The 16,774-nt window shown below is 45.6% G+C and overlaps 1 protein-coding gene across 3 annotated transcripts in view; it reads right to left on the reverse strand.

Annotated features, from left to right (window-relative positions):
* LOC116982565 (meckelin-like) overlaps positions 1–16,774 on the reverse strand; it is a 78,713-nt gene that overhangs the window by 34,307 nt on the left and 27,632 nt on the right. For all 3 annotated transcript variants that reach the window (XM_033035832.1, XM_033035833.1, XM_033035834.1), the window contains exons 11-16: positions 16,065–16,130; positions 14,566–14,710; positions 10,919–11,027; positions 9,451–9,544; positions 8,647–8,703; positions 562–660 (exon numbers count right to left, since the gene is read on the reverse strand). In XM_033035832.1, coding sequence (XP_032891723.1) covers positions 562–660; positions 8,647–8,703; positions 9,451–9,544; positions 10,919–11,027; positions 14,566–14,710; positions 16,065–16,130 — 570 coding nt within the window. The remainder of the gene's footprint in view (positions 1–561; positions 661–8,646; positions 8,704–9,450; positions 9,545–10,918; positions 11,028–14,565; positions 14,711–16,064; positions 16,131–16,774) is intronic.

Here is a 16,774-nt window from a genome sequence, read left to right on the forward strand (position 1 = left end):
ATCGTCGGTCTGTGTGGACTTGATGGGCCGAAAGGCCTGTTTCCACAATGTATCTCCAAATTAAACTAATCAAGGACGAGTCGCACCCTAGCCACTCTCTCTTCTCCCCTTCCCATCAGGCAAAAAGGTATAGAAGTGCGAAAACGCACACGACCAGATTCGGGGACAGTTTCTTCCCAGCTGCTATCAGGCAACTGAATCATCCTACCACAACCGGAGAGCAGTCCTGAACTACTATCTACATCTTTTATGACGCTCGGACTATCCTTGATCAGACTTTGCTGGATTTACCTTGCACTAAATGTTATTCCCTTATCATGTATCTATCCACTGTAAATGGATCGAATGTAATCATGTATTGTCTCTCTGCTGACTGGTTAGCACGCAACAAAAAGCTTTTCAATGTTCCTCAGTACACGTGACAACAAACTAAACTGCCGAGTTCAAGGCTGCAGGGTGCATGGACATGGAATGGTGTGACAGTACTAGGCTGAGGACATGCGAGGCGTTTGTCTCCCTCTACTTCACCGTCTTCATCCAACACCCTGTGCCTGCCCTTACCACAACATCGATGAACTCTAGTCCGCTCCTCCGTCTCCAGCTGCTGGTCTCCAGCATGGCAGTGAACACAGCCAAAGAACCCAGGACCCCCAGAGCGATCTGTAGAGGAATCACAATCAGTGGGTCAGAGGCAAGGAGGGCACTTGACAGAGAATGGAGAAAATACTTCAAGGAAGCTTATGCAATATCACTGACAGTAAACGTGTACATGGGTTTTAATGTTGCAATTCACATTATCAATGCATCAACGCTATTTAAGGAGATGCTGAGCAGTGGAAATGGGGCAAGACAATTTCCCAAAAGGTCTCATCCCACTTACGTCAATAATTTCCGGAAGAAGGGTCCCGACCCGAAACGTCACCTACGCATGTCCTCCAGAGATGCTGAATTACTCCAACACTTTGTGTCTTTTTGTGTTATAAACCAATGCCTGCAGTTCCTTTTTTCTACTCAATACAATTTCTGTCGCTCATTCCCCAACCATCCGGTGTGCTCCAGTCGAGGCCTGAATTTTTTTATACTGCTTTGTTTTATGATGGTTGTGGGGATCACTGACACGGCCAGTTTTTATTGCACGCAACAAAAAAGCTTTTAACTGTACATTGGTACACGTGACAATAAATTAAACTCAACTAGGGCGGCACAGTAGAGCAGTGGTAGAGTCGCTGCCTTACAGCACCAGTAGACCCGGGTTTGATCCTGACTACGGGTGCTCGTATGTACGGAGTTTGTCCGTTCTCCCCGTGAACGTGTGCGTTCCCTCTGAGATCTTCGGTTTCCTCCCAGACTCCAAAGACGTGCAGGTTTGTAGGTTAATGGGCTTGGTATGAATGTAAATTGGCCCTAGTGTGTGTAGGATAGTGTTAATGTGCGGAGAATGCTGGTCGGTACGGACTCGGTGGGCTGAGGGGCCTGTTTCCGCGCTGTATCTCCAAACTAAACTTAACAAAACTATTGGCCACCCTTTCATTGGTGACCCACATTCCTGAACCACTGCAGTCCTTCCGATGGAGGATGAGGGTCTGGCCACTGGGCCAGGATTATGATGAAGGAACAACGATATATTTCCAAATCAGGAATGTGAGCGGCTTAAGGGAAGTTAGTGTCTGCTACCTATTAGTTTAGTTTAGTTTAGTGTATTGTCAGGTGTACCAAGGTACAGTTAAATGCGTGCTATCCAGTCAGGGGAAAGACTATACATGATTACAATCAAGCCGTCAACAGTGTACAGATACGCGATAAAGGGAATAATGTTTAATGCAAGAAACAGTCCACTCTAGATGTGGGGGGAAATTTTCTACTGATTAGTTGCAGGTTACAGTTGTTATTGACAGACCAAATATCAGGACTGCTGAGGAACCTGTTTAAACCTGCCAGATTAAAGAGTTTTCTTCCAGTAGTAATTGCATGTTGCACAAGGCTGCGAAAAATTGCAAAATGACTCTTGACAAGGTTTAGTTTAGTTTAGTCTAGTTTATTGTCACATGTACCGAGGTACAGCAAAAAGCTTTTTGGTGCATGCTATGCAGTCTGCGGAGAGACTATACATGATTACAGTTGATCCGTCCACAGTGTACAGATACAGGATAAAGGAAAATATGTATAGTGCAAGATTAAGTCCAGTAAAGTCCAGTTAAAGATAGTCTGAGGGTCTCCAATGATGTAGATGGTAGCTCAGGACCACTCTCTAGTTTTTGATAGGATGGTACAGTTGCCTGATGACAACTGGGAGGAAACTGTCCCTGAATCTGGAGGTGTGCGTTTTCACACTCCTGGACCTCTTGCCTGATGGAAGCGGGGAGAAGAGGGTGTGAGCGCTTGTCTTGCAGAACGGTAGAGGTTGTGGGTTTGGGAACAGCCGAGACAAGTAACCCTTTGAGTAAATCATCCACAATGAAGATATGATCTGCCGTTGGCAGGGAAATAAGCCCTTATGTTGGCAGTTCAAGCCAGCTCCAGTAGAACTCCAATAATATGGCATGCCCAGGACTTTGCTGCTGGACCTGCAGAGTTTCCAGACAATCGGAGGTTATTTATATTAACCCCCCAAAGGGGTATTCTATGAGCTACCTTCTCCGAACAGCTGTTTAATTGCCCACCGCCATTTATGGAATGTAACAGGATCTTTGATCTGATCTATTGGTTGTGTGATCATTTAGCTCCATCCTTTAGTATGAAAGTAATCCTCTGCTGTAGCTTTGCCAGTTTAGGTACAGAAGGCTGTGGTGGTCAAGTCAATGGAGAGTTTTAAGGTGGAGATTGATAGATTCTCAATTAGTACAGGTTCCAGGGGTTATGGGGAGAAGGCAGGAGAATGGGGTTGAGAGGGAAAGATAGATCAGCCATGAATGAATGGGCCGATGGGCCTAATGGCCTAATTCTGTTCCTAGACCTTATGAACTTCTCTGGTGCTGCTCCCTCAATGAACCAGGGTTGATCCCCTGGTATGATGGTGAGGAATGGGGCAGGACATGAGGTGACAGATTGGGGTACTGTTATATGTCTGTTGCCATCCACAGAGGCTCATGAATGCCCAGCTTTGAGCTGCCAGACCTATCCGACTCTACCCACTTTAGCACAACTGTGGGGCTTAGAGTATAGAGACGCAGCGTGGAAACAGGCCCTTCGTCCCACTGAGTCCGTGCCAGCCTTCGATCACCCATACACCATCTCTACGTTGTCTCACTTTCGCATCCTTCACACTCGGGGCCAATTTACAGAAGCCAATTAATCTACAAAGCTGCACGCCTTTGGAATGCGGAGCCCCCAGAGAAAACCCACGCGGTCACATGCAAACTCTTCACAGAGAGCACTAGTCAGGATCAAACCTGACTCACTGGCGCTGTGAGGCAGCAACACTACCGCTGCCCCACCGTGCCGCCATGTAAGGTGTCTCTGGGATAAGACAGAGATTGTGGTTCTGCATTGACATGTGGCGATCAGTGTCAGTGTGAGTGTCAATGGCTGCCCTCAGAATAAGGTAGCCCCCCTGGTTCAAAATATGTATAAAATGCATTTTTCTCAGAACTCATTAACTATCTCTGACAATGACAAACCGTGCCGCCCTACACAGTATGATGCATACTACATGCCCGACACGCCACACGGGATGGTGGAGGGAGACCTTGGTGTGAAGATGGGCCTGCCTTTGCAGCCAGGAGACCATTTCATCTCAATGGAAACCCTGCAGTGAGCATTGGAAACTGTGCGGGATCCAAGCTGGCCAGTAATCTGCTCATTGTAAACAACTTATTGACTCTGTTATCATTGTCCACATTTAGTTAATATCAAGTCCACAAAATAAACCTTTATCCCTCTTGTTGACAGAGAATATCAGAGGAACAAAACCACACTGTTGACATGAACAGCAAAAGCCAGAGACAATATCTGAAACCGATAACGTTGAGCATACATTCACCAAACATTCAAGGCTGGGACATTATTTTTAGGCTTGAATGACTGTTTACAGACATTACCCAAACCCTCAGCCACCTTCAACAGGCTCGGGCAGTGTTGACCCCCTGGGTTAATTGACAACATTTTGTTATAATAGTCCACGCACTAGATTGTTATTAATCGAATCCTTCTGATGAGATGTTTGAACCACAACCATCCTCTATGACTAAGGATTGTTTGCAACACAATATGAACCTTGTTCAGATTACTGTGCAGAAAGCCTTTAAAAGAACCCCATTAAATAGACCAAATCAGACAGATCAACATTGTGTACTGGCCTCCATAAATTCTTATCCCGTCTGTAACTCTGTAACAAGTGGTGGCATAATTTTGCTTTAGTTTTTTTTTTTTTTTAAAGATACAGCGTGGAAATAGTGCCTTCGGCCCACCGAGGCCACACCAACCAACAATCGCCTGTACTCTAAGTCTATACTCTCCCACTTTTGCGTCCTACACACTAGTGGCTATTTTTAGAAGCCAACTATCCTACAAACCTGCACATCTTTGAAACGTGGGAGGAATCCGGAGCAACCGGAGAAGACCCATGCGGTCACAGGGAGTACGTACAAACTCCACACAGACAGCATCCTTAGTCAAGATCAAACCTGGGACTCTAGCGCTGTGAGGCGGTAACTCTACCACTGCACCACTGTGTTCTCAAATTACCCGATTGTAGGTCTCGGTGGCAATGTCAACATATATTGTCCATCCCTAATGGCTCTAAACTAAGAAGCCAGTCAACAGTCCCCCACACTGGATCAGAGGGTCACACATGGAATGGCAGATAACCTCCCCCACAGAACATCAGTGAACCAGGCAGATGTCCGCACAATTCACTAGTTTCATAGTCAGCATTACTGAGACCAACATTATTTTAATTGCAACTTTATTTGAATACTTGAATTTAAGTTTCCTGGCTATTATAGTCTTGGACATACAGCGTGAAAACAGGTCCTTCGGCCCAACTTGCCCACGCCGACCAACAGGACCCATCTACACTACTACTACCAGCCTGCTTTTGGTTCATATCCCCCTAAACATTTGTTCATAAGTGATAGGAGCAGAATTAGGCCATTCAGCCCATCAAGTCTACTCTGCCATTCAATCATGGCTGATCTATCTCTCCCTTTCCCCCTCAACCCCATTCTCCTGCCTTCTCCCCATAGGATAGGATAAGTAAACCTATCCTAACCGTGTATCTGTCCAAATGTTTCTGAAACATTGTGATAGCACCTGCCTCAACTAGCTCCTCTGGCGGCATGTTCCATAAACTCATCACCCTTTGTGTGAAAATGTTTAGTCCCACAGGTTCCTATTACATGTTTCCCCCGTTTAATTTAAACCTATGTCCTCTGGTTCACAATTTCCCTGCTCTGGGTAGAAGACTCTGTACATTTACCCTCTCTATTCCTCTCATGATCATATATACCGCAAATGGATCGCCCCTCAGCCTCCAGCCCTCCAAGGAACAAAGACCTGGCCTGCTGAACACTGCCTATAGCTCAGTCCCTCGAGTCCTTGCAAAATCCGTGTAAAATCTTTTCTTCACCCTTTCCAGCTGTTGTAGTGGGGTTTGAACTCATGTCCTTGGGTCAGTGATCTTGAAATTTGGCTGCTAATCAAGTGCCTAATCATCGCACCTCCATGCTACCTTGATTAACACTGTCCAATATCAATGCTGACCAACTTAACATGGGACTCAAGGGCAGGGTTTATTTGGAGCCACTAGGAACCGCAGATGCTGGAATCCCGAGTAAAACAGAAAGTGCTGGAGTAACTCAGCAGGTGAGGCAGCATCTGTGGAAGGACTGGATTGTTGAGGACCTCACACTTTAAACAGTTTTATGATATTCCTCAATCCAACCCGTGCATCGAATTACATTAAGTGCTGGAGCAACTCAGCGGATCAGGCATCATCTCTGGAGAATGTGGTTAGGTGACGTTTCGATGTGTCTGACCCACTGAGTTACTCCAGTACTTTGCGTGTCTTATTTTGTAAACCAGCATCTGCAGTTTCTTGTTTCCCTTTCCAATGACATTACTGTGCCAGTCAATGAAATGGAGACAGGGTGGGACTTGAAGCTGAGCTGGCTGTTTTACAGAAAGCAAAGTCCGTTTACTCAACACAGTCTATTTAAACAACAAATAGCCTACGGACTCAAAAAATATGAACTCATGCAAAGAGATAAAATCACGATGATTTAGCCCGATTTCTGTGTACCTGACCCGAGACCGACTAGACCCAACTACATGCAAGTGCTAAAACATTTGTGTTTGAGCCAAGCTGTGCAGTGCTGGTCTGGTTCAGTCCTTTATCCAGGATAAATGGGCAGCACAGTGATGCAAGCGGTAGAGTTAGTGCAAGCGGTAGAGTAGACCCGGATACAATCCTGACTATGGATGCTGTCTGTACGGAGTTTGTACGTTCTCCCCGTGATCACGTGGGTTTTTTCCGGGTGTTCCAGTTTCCTCCCACCCTCCAAAGACGTACAGGTTTGTAAGTCAATTGGCTGCGGTGAAAAATGAAAATTGTCGCTAGTGTGTAGGATAGTGCTAGTGTACAGGAATCACTGGTCGGCACAGGCTCGGTAGGCTGAGGGCCTGTTTCCGCACTGTATCTCTAACCTAAAATAAACTAAAGATAACGATAGGATGATCAACCTAGAATAACTGAATGTGTCTTTTATTCTTGACCAACAACATGTGTATGTGTAGCATAATAAATCATCTTTTCCCACTATTCTGCCAGTGCCTTAAAGTCCGGGTATTATACGCACTCAGATTTGGGTTGGACTCCAATTGGGTTGGGTTGGGCGCCAAGTCTGAAGAGGAGTCCTGACTCGAAACATCACCTATCCATGTGCTCCAGAGATGCTGCCTGGCCCACTGAATTACTCCAGCACTGTGTGTCCTCGGTTGAGTTTCTTCATTAAGCTTAGTTTAGTTTAGAGATACATCTGGGAAACAGGCCCCTCACTAGCTCTATCCTACACAACAGGGACAATTTACAGAAGCTAATTAACCTACAAACCTGCACGTCTTTGGAATGTGGGAGAAAAACAGAGCACCTGGGGAAGACCCACGTAGTCACGGGGTGAACATACAAACTCCGTGCAGACAGCACCCCTAGTCAGAATCAAACGCGGGTCTCTGGCACTGTAAGGCAGCAACTCTACCGCTGGACTACTGTGCCGCCCATATACTTTATACATATTAGACCTCAAAGTTACCCAGCAGAATTCACTGAGTGGATAAAAGTTACATAATAGAAACTATGTGCACAAACTCAATACCATTTGTTCTCATTACAGTCTCTGGAGGCAGGGCTGTAGTCGTTCAGAGCACGCCTGTCTGATTGAATTAACAAGCTTTAACCTTGTGTGCGCATTTGGGGAAAAGATTTTCTTTAAACTCCTGAAGTTATCCAGTTTTTTTGGCTTATTGCTACAAAATGAAAGGGTTGAAGTTGCTCATTTCTACTGTTTTCATACTTGACCTATTGAGGTCTGAACCATATAAATGAGGTATCCAGAGACATGTTCAAGTCCCAAACTTTAGCAGGGAAATTTTAATTTAATTCACAGGTCTGGACCGAAGAGCTAAAGATAGACACAAAGTGCTGGAGTAACTCAGTGGGTCAGGACCTCTGGAGAACATGGATAGGTGACTTTTCAGGTCAGGACCCTTCTTCAGACTGAAATTATGGGGCGGTTGAAGAGCTGGAGGCGAGAAAAGACCAGGAACAATCAGGACGGTCAACAAATGACCTCAGGCAAGGAGGTGCCCATTGTTGGCTAGGGAAGGTGTGATCTCAAGAGAGATACAATGTGGTGAACTGTGGAACTGGTTAAATGACTAGGGTGGAGGAAGAGAGTAGGAGGGGGAGGGAAGTATTTAAAATTAGAGGATTCAACATTCATACTGCTGAGTTATAAGCTACCCGTGAGAAATATGAGGTGCTGTTCCTCCACTTTGTGTGTGGCCCCACACTGGCAATGGAGGAGGCCCAGGACAGAAAGATCAGTATGGGAATGGGAAGGGGAGTTGAAATGGTTGGCAACCAGGAGATCCTGTAGGCCTCGGCAGACTGAGCGTACTCAGGAGCTGCTATGAAATATAATATGAAGGCAGGATAGGAATGGTGACCCTATAATTACTGGGGCTTTGGTGTAAAACCCATTGGTTCACTGATGTCCTTCAGGATAGGAATTCTGCTGACCTTACCTGTTCCGTCCTAATCAGTAGTCCACTTCCATCGTATCGTGACTCACCACCCGATGAAATAAACCCATCACTCATTCAAGGGCGTTCAGGGACAGACTATAAATACTGGCCTTGCAAGTCTCACATACATCCAGGAACAAAGTGGGGGGGGAGAAAACAAACACTCCACAGTAAGCACCATACTCCGATGTATTTTGCTCGTTGCAAGAAACCTCAAAACCAATCATAGCTGAACAAGCTTCCAAATCATTTTTCAAATGATTTATATCACTGATATAACAAAGCGACGTCGCTTATGAGGGATGGTGCGATCGTAAAGGCTGGAAGTGATTCCAATTATTATTTTCTCAGTGCTGTTAATGGACAGGACGAGGTCGTAATGCGTTTTTTTTTCTTTTTACTTACATCTGTGTCTCTCTTATGCGCTGCCTGGTTCATTTCATACTGAACACCAAATGTCACCTGGAGAGAGTGGGGGGGGGGGGGGAAGAAATGCAATAAATAATCAGAGAGGGCGCTTTTTAACTCCTATTTAATTATGTAACCACGGCAACATCCATCACAGAGGCCATACTTTCCGAACAGCAATTGTCAAGGACAGCACTGTAGTTAAAGAGATATTTTGCCTCAAGTGGTCTCCGTCAGCACGTTTGATTTATTGAAAGCTTATTGAGCTGCTTTCCAATCAGTTTATTAATCTCACCGAGAGACATGGATAGGATTTGGGCAAGTTAAGTTTCTGCTTTAAAGGCAGCTCAACCTTCTTCCCCACTGCTCTCCCACAAATGAAGAGGAAGCTTGAAATGAAGATCACTGAGGCTAAAGGGTCTTTTAATGCTGTTAGATTATACAACATTCAATGTAAAACCCATATCCATTTTTCTCTCTCACTGATTGCTAATCATTTAACCATCATTAACATATCCTTAATCTTGCAAAGCAACTGTGTTGAATGTCTTAAAGGGCAGCACAGTGGCACAGCTGGTAGAGCTGCTGTCTGCCAGTGCCAGAGACCCGGGTTCGATCCTGAACTCAGGTGCTGGTTGTGTGGAGTTTGCACATTCTCCCTGTGACTGCGTGTTTTTTTTTGCTGATGCCAACTAATCTGCTATCTCAGATAAATTATTTGGCTAAAAACAATTCACTCTGCATTGAAACAATGATTTGATCGGAAATCCTTCCCCAATAACAGCTAAGGGGAGTTTCTACCTGAGCTTGTTCTTGGAGATCTTGTGCCTGCGCATATCGTACAGTCAGTAAAAACGGTGGCTCACTGGTTGGGCTGCTGGTCGGCAGGTAGGTCCTGTAATGAGATAAAGGATTCAGTTTCATCACAGGCACTTGATAAAATCCCATTGAGGCACCTGGTATGTCAGAGCCTATTTTAAACTCAACAAACTCCTCCAGGGGTCACAATAAAACTCCCAATACATCACTGACCAAAACAGATAGAATGAACCTTCAAAGCCTTCAAAGTTCCAGTCTCCAAATTGTTGAAGTGATGCAGAGGGGCTAAGAAATGAGCAAGATTGAGAGCTGGAGAGACAAGGCATTTCAGGTGCTAGAAACACAAAGTGCTGGAGTAACTCAACAGCCCAGGTGGCATCAGTGGAGGGAATGGATAACTGACATTTTGGGTCGGGTCACTTCTTCAGTCTGCCTGAGGTAATCCAGCACTTTGAAGATTGCATACACTAGGAGCAATTTACAGTGGCCAATTAACCTAGACTGTGCAGGTCTTAGGGATATGGTGGAAACTGGAGAACCTGGGGGAAACTTGCATGGTCAGAGGGAGAGGGCACAAACTCTACATAGCAGCACACAAGGTTGAGATGGGTGGGTGCACTGGAACAGGTAGCTCTATAGCTGCATCAGTGTGTGGTCCAGTGACCCACTGTGCAGATCCAGTGACCCACTCTGCAGATCCAGTGATCCACTGTTTAGATCCAGTGATCCACTGTGTAGATCCAGTAATCCACTGTGCAGATCCAGTAATCCACCGTGCAGATCCAGTGGCCCACTGTGCAGAGTCGCCGATCGCATCCAATGATAGGATGGGAAAGAATAGTAATAGGAAGGAACTGCAGATGCTGGTTTACACCAAAGACAGACACAACGTGCTGGAGTGACTCAGCGGGTCAGGGAGCATGTCTGGAGAAAAAGTACAGCTGATGTTTCGGGTCGGAACCCTTCTTCAGTCTGCGATGGTTCTTCAGTCTGAACAAGCTGACCTGACCCGAAACATTACTTATCCTTTTCCTCCAGAGATGCTGTCTGACCTGCTGACTTACTCCAGCACTTTGTGTCTATCTTTGGGAAAGAATTGAGAATGATTAGTTATTGAAACTTAAGTCAGTGGCAAAGAGCGAGACTTAGGAACAAACACACCCTTAGCCTCTGACAGAATAGGACAGACATAAGGGCCTGCATGCGTCTAGTGCGACCAAATGTGGTCGCTTGAGGCGGACGGCCTCGTGGGGCCGGTCCCAATTAGAACCGCGGAGGCGTATGGAGTTGTGCGGGGCTGGTCCCGACATCGCGCGGGGCTCCAAAAATCTTGCGCTGTCCGAAAATCCTGATGGGACTGCTGGTGGGACAGGCCCTTAAGTTAAAGGAAAAGCGAGCATTTGAATATCTGAAGGTCCCGTACTGGAATCTCTAACAGACTTCCTCTCACCTTAGGACCAGGTCTTTAGCATAACTGACGTAGCTCGGTGGGTTACTGAGACTGCCCTTCCTCCCTGTCAGTCCATCAACCAAAAAGAATCTCCTTACTGCTCCAGCTCCTGCAAATATAAATAATAGCATTTAACAAATGTCTCCATCCCAAACAGCTCTACAGCTATTGAAATACTTCTGTAGTCAATCGTGTAGAAAATGTTCAGTCACTTTGCACAACGTAAGTTCCCATTAAGTGCAATATTGTTTTATTGTACAATTTGAACGTTATTAATAATATTGTTGTTATGTGGCAATAAACCCATATAATTTTATAATATTGATTGATGAGAGCATCTTACTGCCATTTGTTTTCAAAATAGTTCAGGTGATTTGGTCATAGGGAATAGGAGTAGAATTAGGCGATTTGGCCCATCAAGTCTACTCCGCCATTCAATCATGGCTGATCTATCTCTCCCTTCCAACCCCATTCTCCTGCCTTCTCCCCATAACCTCTGACAGCTGTACTAATCAAGAAACTATCTTTCTCGACCTTAAAAATATCCACTGTCTTGGAACTCCATGCCCTTCTGTGGCAAAGAGTTCCACAGTTTCACCACCCTCTGACTAAATAAAAATTTCCTCATCTCCTTCCTAAAAGAACGTCCTTTAATTCTGAGGCTATGACCTCTAGTCCTACACTCTCCCACTAATGGAAACATTCTCTCCACATCCACACTATCCAAGCCTTTCACTATTCTGTATGTTTCAATGAGGTCCCCCCTCATTCTTCTAAACTCCAGTGAGTACAGGCCCAGTGACGACAAACGCTCATCATAGGTTAGCCTACACATTCCTGGGATCATTCTTGTAAATCTCCTCTGTACCCTCTCCAGAGCCAGCACACCCTTCCTCAAATAAGGTGCCCAAAATTGCTCACAATATTCCAAATGCGGCCTTATAGAGCCTCAATATTAAATCTCTGTTTTTGTATACGCCCTCATGAAATAAATGCTAGCATTGAGTTTGCTTTCTTTGCTACTGATTCGACTTGCAGATGAACTTTATGGGATTCCTGCACCAGCACTTCCAAGTCCCTTTGCACCTCTGATTTCTGGATTCTCTCCCCATTTAGAAAATAGTCTTCGCCTTTATTCCTACTACCAAAATACATGACTTTGCTACACTATTTTCCATCTGCCACTTCTCTGCCCACTCTCCCAACCTGTCCAAGTCCTTCTGCAGAGTCCCTGCTTTCTCCTCACTACCTGCCCCTCCACCTATTTTCGCATCATCCACAAACTTTGCCACAAAGCCTTCAATCCCCTCGTCCAAATCATTATTATACAACGTGAAGAGTAGCGGCACTAGCACCGACCCTTACGGAACGCCACTCGTCACTGGCAGCCAACCAGAAAAAGTTCCCTTTATTGCCACTCTTTGTTTTCTAACATCCAGCCAACCTGCTATCCATGCTATTATCTGCCCTTTGATATCGCGGGCTCCCATCTTCCTAAGCAGCCTAACATGTGGCATCTTATCAAAGGCTTTCTGAAAATCTAAGTAAACATCATCTACCGACTCTCCTTAGTCTGTCCTGCTATTTACTTCTTCAAAGAATTCCAACTAATTTGTCAAGCAAGACCTCCCCTTCCCAACGCCATGCTGACTTCGGCCTATTTCATCGTGAGCTTCACGATAAAATAAAACCTCATCCTTTATAAAGGACTCTAAAATCTTACCAACCACCGGTCAGACTTAGTTCCCACTATTCTGCCTTGCTCCCTTTTTGTGCATCGGGGTAATATTGGCAATCAGTGCCTGAGTTTAATATCTCAAATGAAAGCCAGCAGCTCTCAAAGAGCACAGGGCAGCACAGTGGCGCAGCGCTAGAGTTGCTGCCTTACAGAGGTGCTGTCTGTACGGTGTTATCTCTGTGACCACATGGCTTTTGTCCGGATGCTCCTGTTTCCTTCCACACTCCAAAACCTACAGGTTTGTAGGTTAATTGTCTTCGGTAAAATTTGTAAAATTGGTTCTAGTGCATAGGATATTGTTAGTGTACGGGGTGGTTGTTGGTCGGCACGGTTTTCGTTGGGTCAAAGGGCCAATTTCCACAATTTAAAATCTTAAGTCTAAAGCAGCAATCAGTTGATTCTGCCCGACAACAGAAGCCCAGGGTTTTGGGCTGAAGTCTCTGGAGTGAAGTTCAGAGAAAACTGACAGCACAGTGGGATACTTGGCCCACCATTCACACACCAATCAATAAACAGTTAGTGAGTCTAATCTATGTAGAGCAGTGAACTGAAAGGGCACAAATTTGCAGGATTTGTGGGCCTGTGCTAGAACGAGAGGTTGAGCAGGCTAGGACTTTATTCCTTGGAGCACAGGAGGATGAGGGGTGATCTTATAGACGTGTACAACATCATGAGAGGAAAAGATAGGGCAAATGCCCAGAGTCTTTTACCTAGAGTTGGGGAATCAAGTACATCGTCAATCCATCTCCTGCACCAAAGATAGACACACATTGCTTGAGTAACTCAGCGGGTCAGGCAGCATCTCTGGCGAAAAAGAGGTGATGTTTTGGCAGGGCCGGATTTAGATGAAGAGAGGCCCTAAGCTGTTCCACTTGTGAGGCCCCTCCCCTCCGCGTTGGTTTTCAGCGCTGGCGGCGAGGCAGCGACCGGACAGCCATGGCGGCCAAATCTCCCACAATTCAAAGCGAGGGAGAAAGTGCCCAGCGCCAGCCAGTTGCCGTTGTAGTGCGCACACGCAGGGCGGCCGATGATGTGCTGGCCGTGGTTGTGCGCATGTGCAGGGGGGAGGACGTGCAGGCCGCAGCAATGTGCATGTGCAAGGCGGCCTGCCGTGCCGGCGGATGAGGAGCGAGCGGAGCCCGGCGGCCCGGACACGAATAGCGGGGGGAGATGGAGATAGAGAGGGGGGCCTGCCCAGAGTTGAACAGTAGGTGTCCTGCCTTAGCCGGAGGCCCCCCTAGAACTCGAGGCCCTAAGCTTAAGCTTGTCTAGCTTATAGGTAAATCCGGCCCTGTATTTTGGGTTGGAACCCTTCTTCAGACTGCTTGCAAAAAGGTAGTCTGAAGAATGGTTGTGACCCGAAATGTCATCTTTTCTTCTTCAGAAAGGAACTAATGTTGAACGTATAAAAAATAATAGTTCAGTTACAAATGGCGTGTTACATCTAATTCTGTTCATTTTTGTAAAGGTGTGGAGGGTTCCAGAGAGGAAACAGAAACGATTATAAGAATGGTTCCAGAATGGAGGAATGTAAGCTACAAGGTTAGACTGGAGAAGCTCAGATCCTTTAGAAAGGAGATGAGGAGGAATTTCTTTAGTCAGAGATGGTGAATCTGTGGAAATCACTGTCTCCTGTGCTGTGGAGGCCAAGTCAATGGATATTTTTAAGGTGAAGATGACAGATTCTTGATTTGTAAGAGTGTCAGGGATTATGGAGAGAAGGCAAGAGAATGGGGTTGAGAGGGAAAGATAGATCACCCATGATTGAATGGCAGAGTAGACTTGCTGGGCCAAATGGCCTAAATCTGCTCCTAGAACTTATGAACAATAAACTGAGAATGTTTTGATGGACAGGGGCTCTGTCAGTGCCATGGCCATTTTATGCATCTATTTCATCGCAGTGACTTACCCAAGCCATTCCTGTCTAGATTTAGGCTGCGTACTGGGACAGGCCACACCTTTGACTGTCCTTGGTTATCCTTGTAGTGGAGAAAGAGCTCATAAAGCACTGGCTCTGGGAATCGCTGGAGAAGGTCAGAGACTCGTATTGTGCACTGAAATAAAAGAATGAGCAATCACACACTGAATGTTAGCATTCATAGCAAAAGGATTTGAGTATAGGAGCAGGGAGGTTCTACTGCAGTTGTACAGGGTCTTGGTGAGACCATACCTGGAGTATTGCGTACAGTATTGGTCTCCTAATCTGAGGAAGGACATTCTTGCCATAGAGGGAGTACAGAGAAGGTTCACCAGACTGATTCCTGGGATGTCAGGACTTTCATATGAAAGAAGACTGGATAGACTCGGCTTGTACTCGCTAGAATTTAGAAGATTGAGGGGGGATCTTATAGAAACTTACAAAATTCTTAAGGGGTTGGACAGACTAGATGCATGAAGATTGTTCCCGATGTTGGAGAAGTCCAGAACAAGGGGTCACAGTTTAAGGATAAAGGGGAAATCTTTTAGGACTGAGATGAGAAAAACATTTTTTACACGGTGAATCTCTGGAATTCTCTGCCACAGAATGTAGTTGAGGCCAGTTCATTGGCTATATTTAAGAGGGAGTTAGATGTGGCCCTTGTGGCTAAAGGGATCAGGGGGTATGGAGAGAAAGCAGGTATCGGATACTGAGTTGGATGATCTGCCATGATCATATTGAATGGCGGTGCAGGTTCGAAGGGCCGAATGGCCTACTCCTGCACCTATTTTCTATGTTTCTATGAAGGGACTTGGTCTCCCAAACCTGGCTCCAATTGTTCAAAAAAGTGTCTCAGCAATTAGAAGCAGTCGACCCTGTGTAAAGTTGGCTTCTAAACCTTTTAAATGGAAGAAAAACATCTTAAAGCAAAAACTTCCCAATTTTGTGATTTTTGTTTTGGAGTCACCTGACTTGACATTAGTGCCCAAAAATGGGTGTCATCTTTCAAGTCATTTACGGGCAGCAGGCATGACTTCAACAATAAAACAACGAGGGAGGATATTATATTTTAGATTTTAGAGTCTCTTGCCCAGAGTAGGTGAATCGAGGAACACAGGACAAAGGTTTAAGTTGAGGGGAAAAGATTTATTAGGAATCTGAGGGGTAACTTTTTCGCACAAAGGGTGGTGGGTGTATGGAGCAAGCTGCCAGAGGAGGTAGTTGAGGCTGAGACGATCCCAACATTTAAAAATCAGTTAGACATGTACATGGATAGGACAGGTTTGGAGGGATATGGATCAAATGTGGGCAGGTGGGACTAGTGTAGCTGGGACATGTTGGCCATTGTGGGCAAGTTGGGCTAAAGGGCCTGTTTCCACACTGTATCACTCTATGACTCTTTATGACTCTATATCTTCATTCATTTCTTAAGACTCAAGATAAACAAACGTAGTCCAAGTCGTGCTGCACCTGTTCTCGACAACACTCACCGACTGGGCATAGAATGAGCCAAATTTGTACGCCGCGTCGAGCAATGTTTGCGTGTCGGGACAGAGCTGGTGGAAAACATAAACGTGTGTTAAGACAGAGCAAACCATTTCAAGTGTGATCGTAAGATATAGGAGCAGAATTCATCCATTTGACCCATTGAGTCTGCTCCACCATTAGATCACGGCTGATTTATTTTTCTCCTGATTTATTTCTCAGACCCGCTCTCAACTCCTGTGCATTTGACAGCACTGGGCCAGTACTCGCTGCAGTTTAGAAGGATGAGGGGAGACCTCATTGAAACTTACCAAATAGTGCAAGGCCTGTATAGATAGAGTGGATGCAAAGAGGATGTTTCCACTAGTGGGAGAGTGTTGGGTAAGAGGGCAGTCTCAGAATAAAAGGATGTACCTTTAGAAAGCAGATGAGGAGGAATTTCTTTAGCCAGAGGCAATGATTCTGTGGAATACATTGCCACAGACAGCCAAGTCATTGGGTATATTTAAGGTGGAGATTGACAGATTCTTGATTAGTAAGGGTGTCAAGGATTATGGGGAGAAGGCAGGAGAAAGGGGTTGAGAGGGAAAGATAGATCGGCCATGAGTGATTGGCGGAGTAGACTCGATGGGCCTAATGGTCTAATTCCGCTCTCATGACAAATGAACTTATTAACTCCTGCCCGTCACTCTAAAACTTGACACCCATGAGGGAT

The sequence above is a fragment of the Amblyraja radiata genome, chromosome 17 (genome assembly GCF_010909765.2).
Source record: "Amblyraja radiata isolate CabotCenter1 chromosome 17, sAmbRad1.1.pri, whole genome shotgun sequence".
Classification (NCBI taxonomy): Eukaryota; Metazoa; Chordata; class Chondrichthyes; order Rajiformes; family Rajidae; genus Amblyraja; species Amblyraja radiata.